General features: G+C 45.1%; 1 protein-coding gene and 1 long non-coding RNA gene across 15 annotated transcripts in view; one reads left to right on the plus strand and one right to left on the minus strand.

The window, feature by feature from the left end:
* LOC125740020 (tripartite motif-containing protein 16-like) overlaps positions 1 to 18,030 on the minus strand; it is a 411,298-nt gene that overhangs the window by 127,329 nt on the left and 265,939 nt on the right. The window contains exons 2-5 of one of the 12 annotated variants that reach the window (XM_049010670.1): positions 7,682 to 7,777; positions 6,875 to 7,108; positions 6,544 to 6,703; positions 5,931 to 5,990 (exon numbers count right to left, since the gene is read on the minus strand). The exons of 9 other annotated variants lie outside the window; for them this stretch is intronic. In XM_049010670.1, coding sequence (XP_048866627.1) covers positions 5,931 to 5,990; positions 6,544 to 6,703; positions 6,875 to 7,108; positions 7,682 to 7,777 — 550 coding nt within the window. The remainder of the gene's footprint in view (positions 1 to 5,930; positions 5,991 to 6,543; positions 6,704 to 6,874; positions 7,109 to 7,681; positions 7,778 to 18,030) is intronic. 2 more of the 12 variants (XM_049010693.1, XM_049010668.1) reach the window with 2 other exon arrangements.
* Positions 1 to 18,030, plus strand: part of LOC125740033 (uncharacterized) — a 303,704-nt gene that overhangs the window by 111,552 nt on the left and 174,122 nt on the right. The window lies entirely within an intron of this gene.

Below are 18,030 nucleotides of genomic sequence, written 5' to 3' on the forward strand. Positions count from 1 at the left end.
AGACCCGGCTCTGATGCTGCAGTATCTTCTCTCAGGTGGCTGGAGTGTGGAATGACCATGTGAGGGATGTGATAGGTCCTGCACAATGCTGCAGGCCTTGCGGACACTGCGTTTGCAAAAAGCGGCTTGTAGGGAAGGGAGAGGCATCCCATAATGTTCTCTGCTGTCTTCACTACTCTCTGCAGGCACTTGTGGTCAGATTTGTTGCAGCTGCCATACCAGATGGTGATGCAGTTAGTCAGAACACTGCCGATGGTGCCTCTATAGAACATGGTGAGGATGGGAGGGGAAGGTTTGCTTATTTCAGCGCCTCAGGACGTTTAGTCTTTGCTGGGCTTTCTTGAATAAGGATTTGGTGTTTTTTTGTCCATGTAAGTTTCTCAGTTATGTCCACACTAAGGAACTTGGTTCTCCTTACAATCTCCACAGCAGTACTCTTGATGCTGAGTGGGGTGTGGGCAGGTCATGTCCTTCTGAAGTCCACAATCATCTCCTTTGCCTTGTCAATGTTGACAGATTAGATTTTTGTCTCTGCACCTTGTGGACAGACTTTCCACCTCTTCTCTGTATGCTGATTCATCTTCTCTGTTTATCAGTCCCACCACAGTTGTATCATCCACAATCCTGATGATGATGGTGTTGGACGTGTTGCAGCCCATACATACTGACTGGGGCGTCTCTGTCAGGAAATCCAAGATCCAGCCGCAGAGAGTGGGGTTCAAGCTTAACCCCCTCAGTTTTTGAGGGACGTATTGAAGGTAGAGCTGAAGTCTATGAATAACATCCTGACATATGTGACTCTCTTACCCAGATGTGTCAGGGAAAGATGACGGGCAGAGGCCACGGTGTCCTCAGTAGACCTGTTGGACCAGTATGCAGATCGGAGAGGGTCTAGAGAGGTGGGAAGATTGGTCTTTATGCATTACTATAGCCTTTCCAAGCACTTCATGATGATTGACATGAGTGCAACGGGGCAGTAGTCATTCAGGCTAATCACTGATGGCTTCTACAGCACTAGGATGATGGTGGTTAATTTGAAGCATGCTGGGACAGACCACTGGCTTAAAGAGGTGCATTCTGTGAGGACACCAGCCAGGTGGGCAGTGCATTCTCTCAGCACTAAGCCAAGTATGTTGTCAGGTCCTGCAGCCTTATGTGGATAGAGTACTTCTCACATCAGCTGTGGTCAGACAGAGTAGCTCCTCACTTGGGCGGGCGAGTGGGGGGGCGGTGTCAGCTTATTCTGTACAAAACAGTTGTTTAGCTCATCTGGATGGGAGACATCACCGCCACTGATGTGTGGGTTGGGCTCGTAGATCGTGATTGGCTGAATGCCCTGCCATATACGGCGTGTGTCTTTAGTGCATTTAAAGTGTTCACTGATCCTCTGTGCATGTGCCTGATTGGCTATCCTCATAGCTCGGGACAGGTTGTCTCTGGGCGTCCTGAGGGCAGCCTTGTCTTTAGATCTGAAAGCTGCATTTCTGATTCTTAGCTGTGTGAGCACTTCCCTCGTCACCCAGGGCTTTTGGTCGGCTCTCGTGGTCATCGATCACAGAGTTTATATACTCCTCCAGGTTGATTGGCGTCACCATTTATAGCAGCCTCCTTAAAAATGTCCCAGTCAGTAGATCCAAAGCAGCCTTGGAGAGCTGAGACGGCACCAGCTGGCCACACTCTTACTGACTGGTTTGTTGTGCTTCAGCAGGGATTTATACACAGGAACCATGAACACAGTGACATGGTCTGAGTAGCCGAGGTGGGGGGGGAAGGGCCTTGTAGGCCTCACAAACGTTTGTGTAAACATTGTCCAGACAGATTCTCTCTCTAGCTTTGATGTTCATATATTGGAAGAATTTGGGGAAAATTGGCTTCATATTTGCCTGATTGAAATCTCCAGCAATAATGAAAAAAGACTCTGGATTAGACTGTCTGTTCCCGGCGATTTATTACTTTTTAAGCAATTTATTGCAGCAGACATCTTATTTAAATCAATTGGGACGTCACAAAGTTCACAATCCACATCAGTTATTCCCATGATGTTTGAGAAGAAATCAAAAATTTTCCGCAGCATTTCCATAAATCCTCTCCCGCATAATGCTGTTGTTCCTGACTTGCTCTCTTTCTAGCCTAAAGAAATAGGCTGAGTTCTGCTCACCTTCTTCAAGCCATTTTTGCCACAATCTAAGAAAGGCTCCTTCTGCCTTATGTTTATATATAATCATCCAATTTATTCTGTAAGTCACGTCCTACATTATTTTCTGTATCAGTCAGACGACTGACTGGTTTGCAGGTTAAAGCAGTTAATCTCATTCATAATTTTGTTTTCTTCATCTCTTCCGATTCGAGCCAAGTCACTACTAAACCTTCTGACAAATTTTGCTACATCATGTTATTATTGCAATACTTTTTTCTGTATTGGGTCTTTTCCAGTGTAAGTCAATTGTTTATTCTATATTTAAAATAGCTACTTTATTTTTCAAGATTGAACTGTTTAATTTCCAGTATAAACATATTTTATATCCAGTAGATGATGACAATATGGATATATGGATGTCAATGGCTCAGTGGTCAGAAAATGGTGAAGGTATAATGTTTGTATAAATATTTCCTAATTCATTAAAAATAAGCGAAAAATCAGCTTGTGACTGATTTGAAAAGGTGCTGTTGTTCCATGTAAAAGGTCTTTGAAGTGGACGGGTCATTTTCCAAACATCTGCTCAGTCAAACTGCTGCATAAAGTCCTTCAGGTAAGAATTACCACTGAGTGAAAAAGTACACTCAGCAAATGCACAAAAGGAGCAAACGTGAAGGAAGGAAGCCCCCCACCCCCCACCCCCCCGAACCTTACTGCTCATAGATACCTCACATAATATAAGAATGACTGGGCCATTACCCCCCCGCCCCCGCTTACTTGGTTTGGATCCCCTGCTGTAGCTACAGCCCACACTAGGCAGTGAGGAGTAGCCCCAGTGTCAGCCATTCCTGCTCTGACTGACTTCTGGAGGAACAAAGTGCATCAAAGTCCACAACTACTCTCTCTCATCTGAGTCCAGTTGTGTGTCACCTACACACTGGGTCAGACAATGTGTTTAATACATTACACTGATCTTTACTGAATATCAGGTCTGTGGCTGGAAAATCATTATTAATCACTGATTTTATTATCAGGATAAACCTTGATTTTTATGCGTTAAACTGAAATGGGGTCAAATGAAAACTATGCAGCAGCCCTGATCAAACCAGCTACTCCTACTTGCCCTTTATCAGTGAGACTAGAGCACTTAGGGAAGGAGGTGGAGCCGCTGCCTTATTTAATGAGTTTGAATTATTTCTACAAGTCAGGCACTACTTTCTGTCAGAATGGTAATTATGAATCTGAATGAACAGAAATTACATGTGGAGTTCCTCAAGGGTCCACTGGCAGTGGGCAGTGGTGGCTTAATGGTTAGGGATGTGCACTAGTAATTGAGAGATTGTTGGTATGAATCCCCAACCGGCAAGGCGTCGCTGAGGTACCATAAGCAAAGGACACATTTCATTGTTGTACACTGTGTGCTGTGGCATGTCGACAATGATCACTAATCCTCATTGGGCCTTTTTGTTCAACATCTACATGCTTCCATTTGCTCAGATTACAGATAAAATCTCTGGAAGGCCATGTTGTTAGTAATTTAAAAAATTCACAACAAATAATAATCCATTGTTATGCATTATAATCATGGCTTTAAATATTTATCAAAAGGCATAACACATTATAGGCATGCTTATTATGCATAATGAATGATTTATGAAGCTCTCATCTTTAGTGCACTATAAATACCTTCATAATGCATTATAATGATCGGTATAAGCATTAAGGATGCTTTGTATTGCATTATGAAGGTATCTATAGCGCCTATCATCTTGTCATAAAGCATCCATAAAGCGTTATAATCATGGGTATAATTGTGTCCAAACCATCCGCATAGCTGGATAATTCAGTCAATAACCAATATAGTTTTGTCTAATATTTCCGGTGGCAGCAGTAAAACAACTAGCCAGCTTATTATCAAAGTAACTTTGCATTGTAAATGAAAACCAGGTCTAATAAATAAAATATTGTGGCACTTGAGTGGCGAAGAGATCATGAGGCAGATTGCAAAGTTCAGTTATTGGCATCTTTAATAGCGCGATCGGTAAAAGGACAGTTGGCAGCTTATAAAAACTTATTCTGGAACAGAAAAGAACAAATCCCACAAAACAGAATACATATGAACCTTTTGTCACGCCCACATCGACGGACTCTGCCGGGGACTCAGCCAGGGGCTCCACCCCGACCACGCCCCAGGGGCGGAACTCGCGGGGTGTGTCAGAGACTGATAGGGAAACAGATTTAAGCACCGGGCACCAGTAAGACGGTGCGAAGTATTGAGCCATGCTAATGTGCCTTGCTGAGCGATCTATTGTCCTTCGTCTACCCATTGTTTCCTCCCTGCTCTGTTATCCCCGTGTACTTACCATTCCTATTCCTCTTCCTCTCCCCAGACCCGTTCCCGTACCTGAACCGTCTTCCCCGCTGAGACCGGCGCCTCTTGCTTCCCGCACCCCGTGTTCTCGTGTCTTGTGTTTCTTTGTAGGACAGACCTCCCGGCTTCTGAACCCTGCTTTCCGACCTCGACCATTCTCCTCGTTAATCCCTATTTGTACTGTCGCTACCGTGCTCCTAATAAAACCTCAGGTTGCACGCACGACTGGATCCCTGCTCCTTTCTGTTGGCCAGCACCACACCTTTACTCTCACTGTCACCTATGTTCATTTTTTAAACTGGTGGAGACGCAGGCAGGTTCTGAAAAGGCATCAAGTGACAACCAGCCCAGCACCGGCTCCATGTTGGTGGAAATGAGGCATCAGTACAGTGTTCCCAGGTCTAGCCCAAGTTCTGCTTAAAATCCACCCAACGGAAGCTGAAACCTGCCCAATAAGAGAGAGACAGAGAGAAGGATTTCTCTCTAAACCAGATACGGAAAAGCTTGTTCATGTGCTTATTTCCAGCAGGCTAGACTATTGAAATGGTGTCTTTGCAGGTCTTGGTAGTAAATCAGTCAGACAGCTGCAGCTCATCCAGAATGCTGCCACCAGAGTCCTCACTAACACCAAGGAAGTAGAGCATATCACACAGCTCCTTAATCACTGCACTGGCTTCCTGAGCATCATAGGATTAATAATTAAATATTACTTGTCTACAAGGCACTAAATGGCACTAACTTCCTTGAACCTTGTGAAGCATCCAGACCCCTGAAAGTTTACTCCATGTCCCAGAATGAAGACCAAGCAGGCTGAAGCAGCTTTTAGTCTCTATGCTCCCTGTCTGTGGAACAAGCTTCCTGAAGACCTGAGGTCTGCTAACACTGTCAGCTCATTATAATCAGGGCTTAAAACGTTACTGTTGCTGCTTTGTTTCAATAAATTAAATTAGCAGAAGTTCAGTCATACGCTGCCTCTACAATGTCACTTCTTTTTAGTTAACTGTTTATTTGTTTTTTTGGGCTTTTAGACTTTTTAAAATTGTCTTTTAAACTGACAATGAACATTTTTGTAAGTCCCACACCAAAGTTCCGAAGTACCGAAAAAGTACCCCAGCTGCAATGATGCTTTTGGTACTGGAACTTCTGGTACTAGTACTTGACCGGAAGTCAATGGAAAAGGGAAAGAACCAAAAGTACCGTACCTGGTGCAGTGGAAAAGCACCCTGAATAAACTTGCCTTACTTAGCAATTGGATTCAAAGTCCACTGAGATAAAAAGCTCATGTAAATGTGAAAGACCAGGAGGCAGCAGGAGAGAGAAAGAGAAGCTCCACTAGCAGAAGAAAATGAAACACAATAAAACACAATAAAACACACTCCACCTCATACAGGGAGAGAGAAGTGTGTGTGTGAACAGACTCACATTGTAAGAATTCTGCTCTGGTCCTGGGCACTAATACTAGTAGGACGGTGTCTTTGGTAACTAGAAGGAGACAGAGAGAAACAGGGATGTGAGTAAAAGGATTTTACTTGTGGGAGATGGACTTCACTCACTGTGGAGATAACAGCAGTGGGGTATTATCATTATGAGGGACATTAACAGGCATTTTAACAAACTGCAAATCATGGTAAGTGACACATAATACAGATTTTTGGTTTCTATAATGTAGAAGAAACATGTTTCATGTAATCTGGGTTTTGCAGCCAGTAGAATGTGAAGCTCTTTCACCAGTTATCACAAAGATTTAAACTTATTGTAAACAAACTGGCTTGGTCACACAAATGTGAGACTGACTGTACTGCATACTCTCTCTGCATGGTCTACATCGGCGGGGGGGGGGGGCAATCTTACCCGCAAAGTGCCAGTGTGTACGCAGGTCTTTGGGGTAACCTTTAGGTCAGCTGTTCAACCCCAGGTGTGAGACCCTTCAGCCAATCAGTCCTCTAATTAGTAATCCAGCAAAACCAGCCCTTTCTGGATAAGATTGGCCAGCCCTGGTCTACATTAACATGAACAGACTAGAAAATGTACTAACCTGGGTGATGGATCTCTGCCATTTTCATTCTGCAAACATTCTCCAGTTGATCTTTCAGCTCAGAAACCGCCTTCCTCAAATTCCCAAAATCAGATCTTGGACTGACAGAGATTCTGGGTCCAAATCCAGCTTCAGGAGTGACAGGAAGAGCCTGGCGCCTCTACAGACACACAGACTGATTAAACAGCTTCATCAATGCAAATGTATATTGCAATCTAATTAACAAGACCATTAACATCTGACAAATGACAGACTAGCTGAAATACAAATGACAATATGCATTCATTTGAATACTCTGGTTTTCTTATTGCCAAAGTAGCTGTTCTGTTACCTGGAGGAAATGGATGTGATCCTCTGTGTGTGAAAGCTGCTCCAACTCAGAGTGTCTCCTCTTCAGTTCATCAATCTCCTGCTTCAGTCTCTCCATGTCTCCTTCAGCCTGACTCACTACAGCCTTCTCCTGATCTCTGATCAGCTGTGTCACCTCAGAGCGTCTTCTCTCAATGGAGCTGATCATCTCAGTGAAGATCCTCTCACTCTCCTCCACTGCTGACTGTGCTGAGCTCTGTTGGTGATACAAGGAGCAGAGGACGGTAAATTACAATTGGCCCCTTTTGTGACTCCAGAGAGCCTCATCGTACAATAGTGATGTGAGCTGACAGGAGGTATAAAAACAGCACAGGGCTGAGGTTTGGAGCATCACCATGCTGGATGCCTCAGGTACTGAAACCCAGCCAGCACTGATTGGAAATGATCACTCATTACGCTCATACACTGTCAGCTGCAGGGATTTGGCAGAGACTGGTGGCTGTAAGGGGCAGGTTGGTTGTCACCATTAGGTCTCAGTTTAATAGGGGACTTTTTCTGTGTTTATTTGCATTACACTGGGTTGCGAAAAGTTGCATTTTTCTCAAATTGGCTTTTTATGGTATTTTTTTAAATAAATAAGCTACTAATGCTACAACACTTGGTTAAATTCTGTAATCTAGCAACTTTATCCCACTGACCCAGAATAACCAACAGCAGCATTAATTTGATTAATCCGCGCAAGTCTGTAAATCTGCAATCTGTTGAATCTGAGAGAAGATTTAATATGACCGCAAGCCAGCTGTTATCTTCTCCTTAGGTTCATACTCACTGTGACTGAGGCCACAGCCTCTCTCAGCTCCTGCAGCTCCTTCTCTCTCATCTGTATTCTCTGCTGAAATTCCCTCTGTGTTTCACCCATTTGTTTCTACAGATAAGAAACAATACGACAAAACAAGTTTGTTTCATTAGCTGAGATCACATTCATTAATCATCCTACCCAGGGTGGACCCCAGCCTTGGGCCCTATGCTGCCTGGGAACGGCTCCAGGCACTCCCCCTGACCATGACCCAGATTACCGGTTAGGAGATGGATGGATGGATGGATGGATGGATAGATGGATGGATATTCGTGAATGATTTATTGACTGTAGGTAGGATAAACTGGACATAGACCCTTTGGTCCTCTTTCCACTTGGTATTAACATGCGTCCTCAGTGATCCAATCAGAAGTGGACAGCGCTAACTATAGGTGTGAAGGCACCCAGGACACATTGAAGATTCGCTGAGATCCGATCACTGAATCCACATTTGGAGGTGGTCTGGGCTGCATATGGCCACATTCTTATAGCAATGTGAAGGTGAATGTGTCCTGGGCTGCACTGCAGGACCAGCTACTCAACTGACGTCCTATTAGATTGATGTCAGATCGCATGTCAGTTGAGAATGGGCCACTGTGTATAAACTGCACTGTGAACAACAATAATGCATCTTTTCTCCTGCGATACTGAAAAATTTGAATCTGCTGGGAAGTTGGTTTAATATTGGACTGTTGTGACCCATTCATATGGAACCATGTCATAGTGTACATCACTGATGTTCCATGCAAATTCAGAAAGGAAAATGTGTAAAATGGGATTTATTAAAGATGTTTCAGAATTTGAACAGATCATATATTTAATGTGCATGTTGGGGTGCCGCCTGGTGCAGGCAGGGAAACAAGGTGACGATGCACTTAAAAGCTCCAAGACAAAGGGATTTAAGGAGACTGAACCAAACTGGAAAGACACAAAATAAAGGAACAATAAGATGTTAAAACTCAACAGGGAAAAAGTAGCTAAGAAAATGACACGTAGACTAACTGGGGCAGCTAGTGATGTGAAGCTTGAAATTGAAAAAAATAATTCACTACATTCTGAAGCACAGCTAACAAGGTTTCCTTCGTTCCACCCTGAACACGTGTCCATGGTCATCTGAAGCTTCGTTCTGCACTCAACCATGTGACTGCTTTGGAAACTGAAAATGTGGCACAATCCTCATTACTGGTTTCAAACTTGTTGTACAGCACATATTTCAGCGCACACACACTGCAGCGTAAGTGTTAATCATCATAATAATTTATTTAAATAATTAAGTTAATAATAATAATGATAATAAAGGGGGCGGTGAGTGGCTCAGAGGGCTAAATATCTGTGCCCATGACTGGAAGATTGCTGGTTTGAGCCCCCGCCTCAGCAGAACAGTCATATGTCCATGGGCCCTTGAGCCCCGCGACCCAGAAGGATAAGCGGATTGGAAAATGGATGGATGAATAATGATAATTAGTCAATTATAATTGTGTCCAAGGTTCAGTTTAATTGTATGAATACATAATAAATGATAAGACTGAGCTGTCGACTGTATTATTGGGAGCAGGAAAATTCCCAGAGTCTCATTCTGCAGAAAACATGGCTGCAGTCGAGGCAGCCTGATGGAGGAGTGGGGAATACAGAATAAAGTCCGATGGCTCACACTGACGCTGCACAAAATGTGATTGTCTGTCAGACACACAACCTATATTGTACATGCACTGAATTTGGCTGTGAAGAAGGCCATGGATCAGACACAATGACCTGATGATATCATATCCAAGGTAAGACAGATTCTGTGTGACCTACTTCAGAACCAGTACAACTGCGAGATAAAGGCTTTGTCAAGTCCAGCAGCAGATGGGCAGACCCACTCTGAGAATGATTACAGAAGTGGAAACCAGCTGGAATATCACCTATTCAGTGCTGCAGTGATCACATGATCAAGGAGAACCAGGTGGAGCTGCATTGGTCACTCTGAAGACAGAGCTCACATAGCATAATGACACTGGCCACACTGCTGGGTCCAAGATATAAAACTGCAGATTTCCGTAGCCAATCTAATGCTCAGGCTGCTGTACCGAACTAACAAAGAGGCAGATGTGACACATAAGACAATTAACCAGTAACAACAGTGCAGGGAAAACAGGCAACAGGTGCAGTGACTTATACTAATGAACACAAGACTAGGAAAACTCCCACAAACACTGAAAGTAAGAAACACATACAAGGAATTCAATACTTACAAAGTACAGAAACATGTGTAACATAATAAAACAAGACAGAAGCTTCACAAGCAGAACAGAGAACTAATAAACACTGGGAAGAATAGAAAAGCAATAATTAAATGAAAGAGGTGAGGTTGGTTCCTGACCTGCCTCAAACCCATGACCAGCTGGTCCCAGCCTCTATGTCACACACTCATCCCAATGAGCCAAATGCAGCCATGTGGGGAAAAGGAAGAACACACTAGGGCCAAAGACAATGAGAGGACAAAGGGGATGGACAGCGATGGCTGCTGGCCACACGGGGAAGAGACACAAGGACAGGCACTGAGACGAAGCTTCATTATTTATGTCAAAGCTGCTCCACGCGTTATTAATATTAGTGAAATGTGCCGGTAAAAATTTACAATAATGTAAAATTAAAGCATGTAGGTAAGAATGTGTGTTCAGTAGCCTAGAAAATTGATGTGTGAATAGAAACATATAATAACAGTGTAATTGTTTATATTGGGCTGTCTGGGGGCTTGAATTCCTGGTTAGATATTCAGTCCCACTCCAGCCATTACTACTTTTACTTCACTTGTTCCAAGTCAGACATATAATTCAGCATATCAGACAAAACAATGAACCTCTTTGTTAATATTTTCATAAATTTTGAGCTTCACTGGTTATCATTCTCTCTGGCGTCCTCTGTCTCGGGAAACCATGGAATTCTGCGTTACTGCGTCATGAAATTTGGTTACTCCTTGGTGGCTGTAGAGCCCGATTTTGGATGTACAGCTTCTGGTGCAGTTTGGACATATGAAGACGGCGTCTGGTTTCACTTCTCACTTCTCTCTTCATTTCTCCGCATTTTTTCTGCGTTCTCTCTTCTCTGCCCAATATAGGTGTTGCTTTTGTTCGCCGTTCTTTACACTTACCTTGACAGTCCGCCTCCAGCCACTGCGATCTGCTGCTGCAGCTTCCCATGTTGTGGGGTTGATGTCGCAGAATTTCATGTCACGCCTGCAGACGTCTTTGTAGCGCAGTGCTGGCCTCCCCACTGGTCTGACGCCAGAGCCCAGTTTTGCATAGAGGATTTCTTTGGAGAGCCGTCCATCGTCCATGCGGTGAACGTGGCCGAGCCAGCGAAGGCGGCGCTGGGTGAGCAGAGCATACATGCTGTGGATGCCTGCCTGTTCCAGGACAACCGTGTTGGAAATACGGTCCTGCCATGTGATGCCCAGTATCCTTCGCAGGCAGCGGAGATGGAACGTGTTGAGTCTGTGTTCCTGGCGGGCGTACAAGAGGGTGCTGAGGACGCAGGCCTGATAGACACGGATCTTGGTGTTGATGGTCAGCATGGTGTTCTCCCACACCTGTTTGGTGAGGTGTGCCATCGTTCCGGCGGCCTTGCCGATCCGTTTGTCAAGTACAGTGTCAAGTGATAGGTTGCTGCTGATGGTGGAGCCCAGATAGACGAACTCCTCCACTACCTCCAGAGTGTCGTCACCGATGCAGATACTGAGGATGCTGCTGACATCCTGACTCATGATGTTAGTCTTCTTGAGGCTGATGATGAGGCCGAAAGCGCTGCAAGCATGAGCGAAGCGGATGAGTCGCTGGAGGGCTTCCTTAGTGTGAGTTGTTAGCGCTTCGTCATTGGTGAACAGCATTTCCCGTAAGAGTATGTGACGCACCTTGGTCTTGGCACGCAGTCGGGCTAGGTTGAAGAGCTTCCCGTCGGTTCTTGTGTGGAGGTAGACGCCGTCGTCGCAGGAGTCGAAGGCGTAAGAGAGTAGCAAGGAGAAGAAGATGCTGAAGAGAGTAGGAGCAAGGACGCAGCCCTGTTTCACCACGTTGTTAATTGGGAAGGGGTCTGATGAAGAGCCGTCATACTTTACTGTACTCTGCATGCCCTCGTGAAAGGATGTGATCATCTTGAGTAGTTTCGGGGGGCATCCAATCTTGGAGAGCATTGCGAAGAGCCCCTTTCTGCTGATAAAGTCAAAGGCTTTGGTCAGGTCGATAAAAGAGATGTAAAGCGGCTGCTGCTGTTCTCGGCACTTCTCCTGCAGTTGGTGAATTGTAAAAATCACGTCTGCTGTTGATCTTCCAGCTCTAAAGCCACACTGTGTCTCTGGGTAAACTCGCGCGGCGAGCACTTGAAGTCTATTGAGGACCACTCTGGCGAAAGCCTTTCCAGCGATGCTCAGGAGAGAAATACCCCTGCAGTTGTTGCAGTCGCTGCGGTCGCCTTTGTATTTGTAGAGAGTGACGATGATGGCGTCGTGCCTGTCCTGAGGGATGGTGCCCTCATCCCAGCACTGACAGAGCAGTTCATGCAGACGGGTGAGCAGAGTGGTCGACTTGCCGGCCTTATACACCTCAGGGGGTATGCCATCTTCGCCTGGAGCTTTTCCGCAGGCTAGGGAGTCTATGGCTTTGCTGAGCTCCTCTGGAGTAGGTATGGCATCGAGCTCCTCTAAGACTGGCAGGTTCTGGATGTGCTGCAGAGCATCTTCGGTGACGGCGGATTCCTGGGAGTAGAGTTGTTGGTAGTGCTCGGCCCATCGTTCCATCTGTTTGGATTTGTCTGTGATAATATCGCCGGGTTGAGGACTTCAGTGGCGCAGTCTTGGTGGCAGACAGGCCGATCGCCTTCTCCATGCCTTCGAACATGCCATGGGCATTGCCGCTGTCAGCAGCCTGCTGGATGCTCAGGCAGAGATTCAGCCAATAGTCGTTGGCGCAGCGGCGGGCCATGTGTTGGACTTCGCTCCTAGCTTTCCTTAGTGCAGTTAAAGTGCTCTCTGAGGGGTTGTTCTTGTGCTTGATGAGCGCTGCACGTTTAGCGTCTACTGCAGGCTCAATCTCTGCGACTTTTGCCTCGAACCAGTCGGGGTGTCTTCTCTCCTTCTTGCCAAAGGTGGCCATGGCATGATGGTATGTGGTGTCCCGAATGAAGTTCCACTTCTTGTCTACGCTGCCTGTTGGGAGTTCCTGGAAGGCTTGCGTGATGGATGCTGCGAACTGGGTGCATAGATCGGGAACAGAGGTTCTAGCTACAGTATGTTGATTTGTGGCCGCCCTTTCTGCCTTGTGCGATGGAGACGCTTAAGCTGAAGTCGCAATTTGCTGCCGACCAGGGAGTGGTCTGTATCGCAGTCAGCACTGTGATAGCTGCGGGAGACGAGGATACTGCAAAGCATAGTCCTGCGTGTGATAACCAGGACTAACTGGTGACAGTGGCGGGACCTGGGGTGCCACCATGATACTTGGTGATGAGGTTTGGTGGAGAAGAACGTGTTTGAAATGGGGAGGTCGTGGTAGGAGCAAAGCTCAAGAAGCCTCTGGCCGTTCTCATTCAGTTTTCCTACACCAAAGTGGCTAAGACACGTGGGCCAGGAGTCATGGTCACTTCCCACCCTGGCATTAAAGTCGCCGAGTAGGACTAAGGCTTCTGAGGAATGTACTCTTCTAATGGCGGCATGGAGTTCCTCGTAAAACTGATCCTTGATCTCTGCAGGAGAGCATAGTGTTGGAGCATAGACGCTCAGGATGTTCAGGGGTCCAGTGCAGCAGGAGAGTCGGAGGGACAGGATCCTTTCAGTGCCGCCTTCTGGAGGCACCACTGAGGTGAGGAGGGCGTTACTCATGGCAAAGCCAACGCCATACTGTCGTGGTTCCTCAGGTCTCTTCCCCTGCCAGAAGAAGGTGTAGTCCTTTCCTCTGATGCTGCCGTCTGCAGGGAGTCTAGATTCCTGGAGGGTAACGATGTCAATATTGAGCTTCTTCAGCTCACGGTTTATGACGGCGGTCTTTCTACAGTCATCAACGATAGAAAGGTCGTCTGTATGGCCAGGGCACATAGTTCTGACATTCCAACTTCCCAGCCGTAGAACTGGTTTTTTCTTCTGTTGATATTTGCCTGGTGCAATGTTTTGCGGTCTGCTTGTTGAGTTTATCTCTAAGCTCCAAGTAGCCAATGAAGCAGGCAGACCGTGGCAGGTCGGCACCCAATTAGCCGGGGGCTGCCCAGCTTGAGGTGGGCGGTAGCTGACCAGTGGAACACGATGGATCCTCCCACATTCGAAGACAGCCCGTAGCGCACTATGCCAATCGGACATGCAGGAGTTGCTTAGGGGCTCCACTCCGGATTTTCTGTCTGGGTTTACTCCCGTAGCCTTTTCTCCTCAGTATCGGAAGATACCCACAAGGCAGTGGGGCTGGTAACCCCGGCAGGGGCATGGTTGCTGAATACTTAAGACATGTCCGTGAACCCAGGGTCGTCGCGCGTCGAAACTGTCCAACACACCTGGCGCTGTGGTTTGAAATCAGAGTTTTCCTTCTCCTAGACGGTCTGCCTGCCAAGGCTGACGAGCTCCATCTACCCCCCACCACTAACCCCCAAAAATTCCCTGCAAGTTGGAGGACCGCTTGCAGGGCCAGATGCAGTTTAATATCATACCCAGGACATTGGTTCATTCATCATTAAAAGGCAAAATATTATCCTTTGGCAACCAACACAATGCATTAAAGGGTGAACCCTTTAACCTTGAATAGAAAAGTATTAATCTACGTATATCTTTGTTCTGAAAGACCATTTTTAACATGTACATTTGTACTGTGTTGATGTAGGTAAGGTAAGGTGGTAAGGAGCACACACTGAGTACAGTGCCTTACCGCACCCACCACACGACGAACCACCTCAGGGATGAGAACCTGAGTGCAGCCGTGCAGTGGGTGATACCTCAGCACCACACCAGTCCCAATGGAACAGTGTGAGTTTTATCCGGTGGCTGGAGTGCAAATCCTGCAAAAAAAACTCTTGATGCAGTATAAATATGCATGGCGATAATGTGAAAAGTTAAACTTTATTGTGAAAATATTATTTTTTAATAATGATTGTCTAATGAATATCGCATCATTATTACGAAACTTAATACGATATGTAAATTGTTAAATTTTTTAATTATACATGGAAGACAAGTGTTATTATGAAATATAATACCTTTTATGAAATTATTTAAAAATAAAAGGATACATTATTGAAATATTTATCATTTTATTTATTTTTGATATACTTATTTATTTTATTTTGAGTATCATGGTGTTCCATACAAACATCTTAGGCGGTTTAGTTACCCTAACATGTGCTAATAGCTTCTGATTTCTTCTTGTCCTTCTTTTAATGTTCAGCAGATTCTGCATATGGACGTTACAGTCGAACCTCGTTACTACGTACAAGATAGGATATCAAAAACATGTCCGTTATGAGCACAGAACGTTGTAACCACTTAGTGCAAGATGGATGCAAGAACTCACGAAATATCCATGTAAATGATAAAACTTGAAATAGAACAGACCCTTAAATTGACTACAAAACAAACGAACACATTATTACTTGTTAAATAATTCAACAAAGCTCATTTGGATCCTTGAAATTTTCCTTAAATTGCTCACAATTACTTAGTGCCGGCCGATGATAAACGGCAACGAAAATACACAACAGCTGGTCAAAATGGATTTTTAAAATAAACATTTGCATCCAAATTGGCATTTGGCCTGAAAATATTAATGAAATATTTGTCAAATTAATTATTTCTGCTTTCGTTTGTAAATTGATCTGCTTTCATTTTGGAGGCATTTTGACACATGCTGAGTGACAAGAGGAAAAACGTACGGGGCGCCCTGCAGTTATTACCGGAGTCCGGCCGTGACGGAATAAAGCCAGCATTGCCAAGCAACGCAATAGACAAATGTGCATTGTCGGGCGAAGATCGGGTAGATACAGGTAGATGTAGCGACACAAGTTGTGGTGGACAGGGAGAGCGCTGTACGTTGTAACGATGGTTAGTTTTCGTATTTTCTCTAGAAATTTGGGTGTTGTATCAAAGTTCACGCTGTAAGGGTGTACACTGTAAACAATGGCTGCTATTGGAATAATACATAGGCTAAAAACGGGAATTAGAAACCTGTACGTTGAAAAGGTGAAAACGTTGTATCTGGGGTACGTAGTAACGAGGTTCGACTGTATTTACATGCTTATTTAAGTTACTTTGGAAAGTGAGATCCAGTTACAAACGGATGGTCAAGATGGATGTGGAGACGCATGTTAAAAGCAGAGCCTTTGCCTCAAGGTGTTTTAATAGTACCAATAATTGATACTTTCACTGATCCCTTTGGGGAAATTCTCTTAACAAACCCCCCCGGCACTCATAGCAGCACTCAGAGCCCATGGGCACCCATAGCAGTACCCAGAGAGCTGGGGGTTAAGGGTCTTGCTCAGGGACCCCCAGATATATCAAGGCCAGGCTTGAACTGACAATCTTCTGATCATAGGCAGACAGGCTATAGCCCACTCAGCCACAGGCTGCCCCAGAACTATCACACTCTGGGTGTTTCATGTTTACTGCACCATTCTCAGTAAACTCTACACACTGAAGTGTGTGAAATTAAAATCCCAGGACGGAGGCTGTTTCTGAGGTGATGGAGCCTGTATTAGAATGAATTCACGGACGATTACGTCACCCACGTATATGGAATTAATCCTTTTACTGTAATATTCTGGGAGGTCGTAATTGTGGAGTAATTCTGATCGTGTGGAGACTGATCGTCCTGAAGATCAATCGTCCATGATTCACCCAGAATGTCTGAGCCATTAGATCGGCATGCAGAATGCTTATCTTGGTTTTGGGAGACAGAGGGGTAGGGGGGACAGGGAGGCGTTGCGCAAACACCCGGCACCAGGACGCCTATTGTATTTTATTATCACAAGCAGCAACACTCGGACAAAAGGGGGAATTGGATAACACCTTGCCCTGGGGGGAAGGGGTGAGTCTGGCCAGATCACCCCCTGCCCACAGGTAGCACCCATTTAGTATAAAGGACGGGGAAAACTCAGTACTGACCGGAGCTTAGCCGTGGGATAGAGCGCGCATCGCCCGGCATTTCTCGGGACTCACGTGTTGGTCTCCTGCCAGGAGTGAAAAGGGCTCCCCAGTCCGTGTGTGAAGGTGGGTGATGAGGGCACGTCCGAGTGTAAATAGTTTAGCAGCTGCTTGTGCGTCCGGTTGATTAAGGGGGATTAATTATCACCGCTTGTGATAATAGTTCGCCTTACTTATTTTTATTGTTGCTTCCTATATATATATATATACGTATGATTCATGCTATTCCATATCTGTTGTGGTACAAGGTTATTTGCATTGTCACAATTGATATATTGATATTGATTTTAATGCGAGGTTATCTTGTATTACTTGTATTAAAGTGTTTTTGAGTGAACCTAAGCGTGCCTGTTTGTTCCTTCGAGAGCCCTATATCCCTCTCTCATCCATTTTAAGACAGAGCCGCTACTCTTATGCTGAGCTCCATTTACCTCGGAGGTCAGAACTCGGAGCTGGGAATGACGTCACAGACGAGTTAAACACGTTCCAGTGCAGCAAGTCGGACGGCAATTTAGCAAAACCAGGGACCAGTTTCAAAAATCAAGATTTCTTCCTTAGCCAGATTACTTGTTGTATTTAATGTGTCCCAGTTTAAATGGCCTTTTTCTACATTGACTTATATTTAGCCCGACAAGCTGTCTGGCTAAGCAAGAAATCCTGCTGGCTGAAATGGGCCGCATTTCCAGTCTGGCTAATTGTTAGCCATTGTTAACAATATCATTTGGTAACAACACATTCCATGATATTTTGCACCCAAAAACACCATACAGTAGCAACACCTCCACAGATAGCAGCTATACAGTACTGTGTGTATGACTGATTTAATGAGCTAAAAATAAGATATAAGTGCTAATAAACAGTATAAAAGTACAGCTTTAGCTTCTGCTGATAAAGGGCACGACCATCTTGAATTCTGAGGTCAGAGTTGTGTAGATTCCTCTGACTTCAGTGGCCTGTACTACTGTGGCCCTAGTGAGTTCTTCTGTAATATGAAGGGTTACTAGCTTGTTGGGGTAACTTGTCGGATGTAAGGTAGCACAGTTTAAATGGACTTCATATTCGTTCACTTACATTTTTCCCAGACTACCTTAAATCCGTCAAGCTAGTAACCCCGCTAATAAGACCGGACAAGCAGGTCATGACAACTTTACCGAACCAGACTTGTTCTGAGTGTTTC

Source organism: Brienomyrus brachyistius, chromosome 4, assembly GCF_023856365.1.
Source record: "Brienomyrus brachyistius isolate T26 chromosome 4, BBRACH_0.4, whole genome shotgun sequence".
NCBI lineage: Eukaryota > Metazoa > Chordata > Actinopteri > Osteoglossiformes > Mormyridae > Brienomyrus > Brienomyrus brachyistius.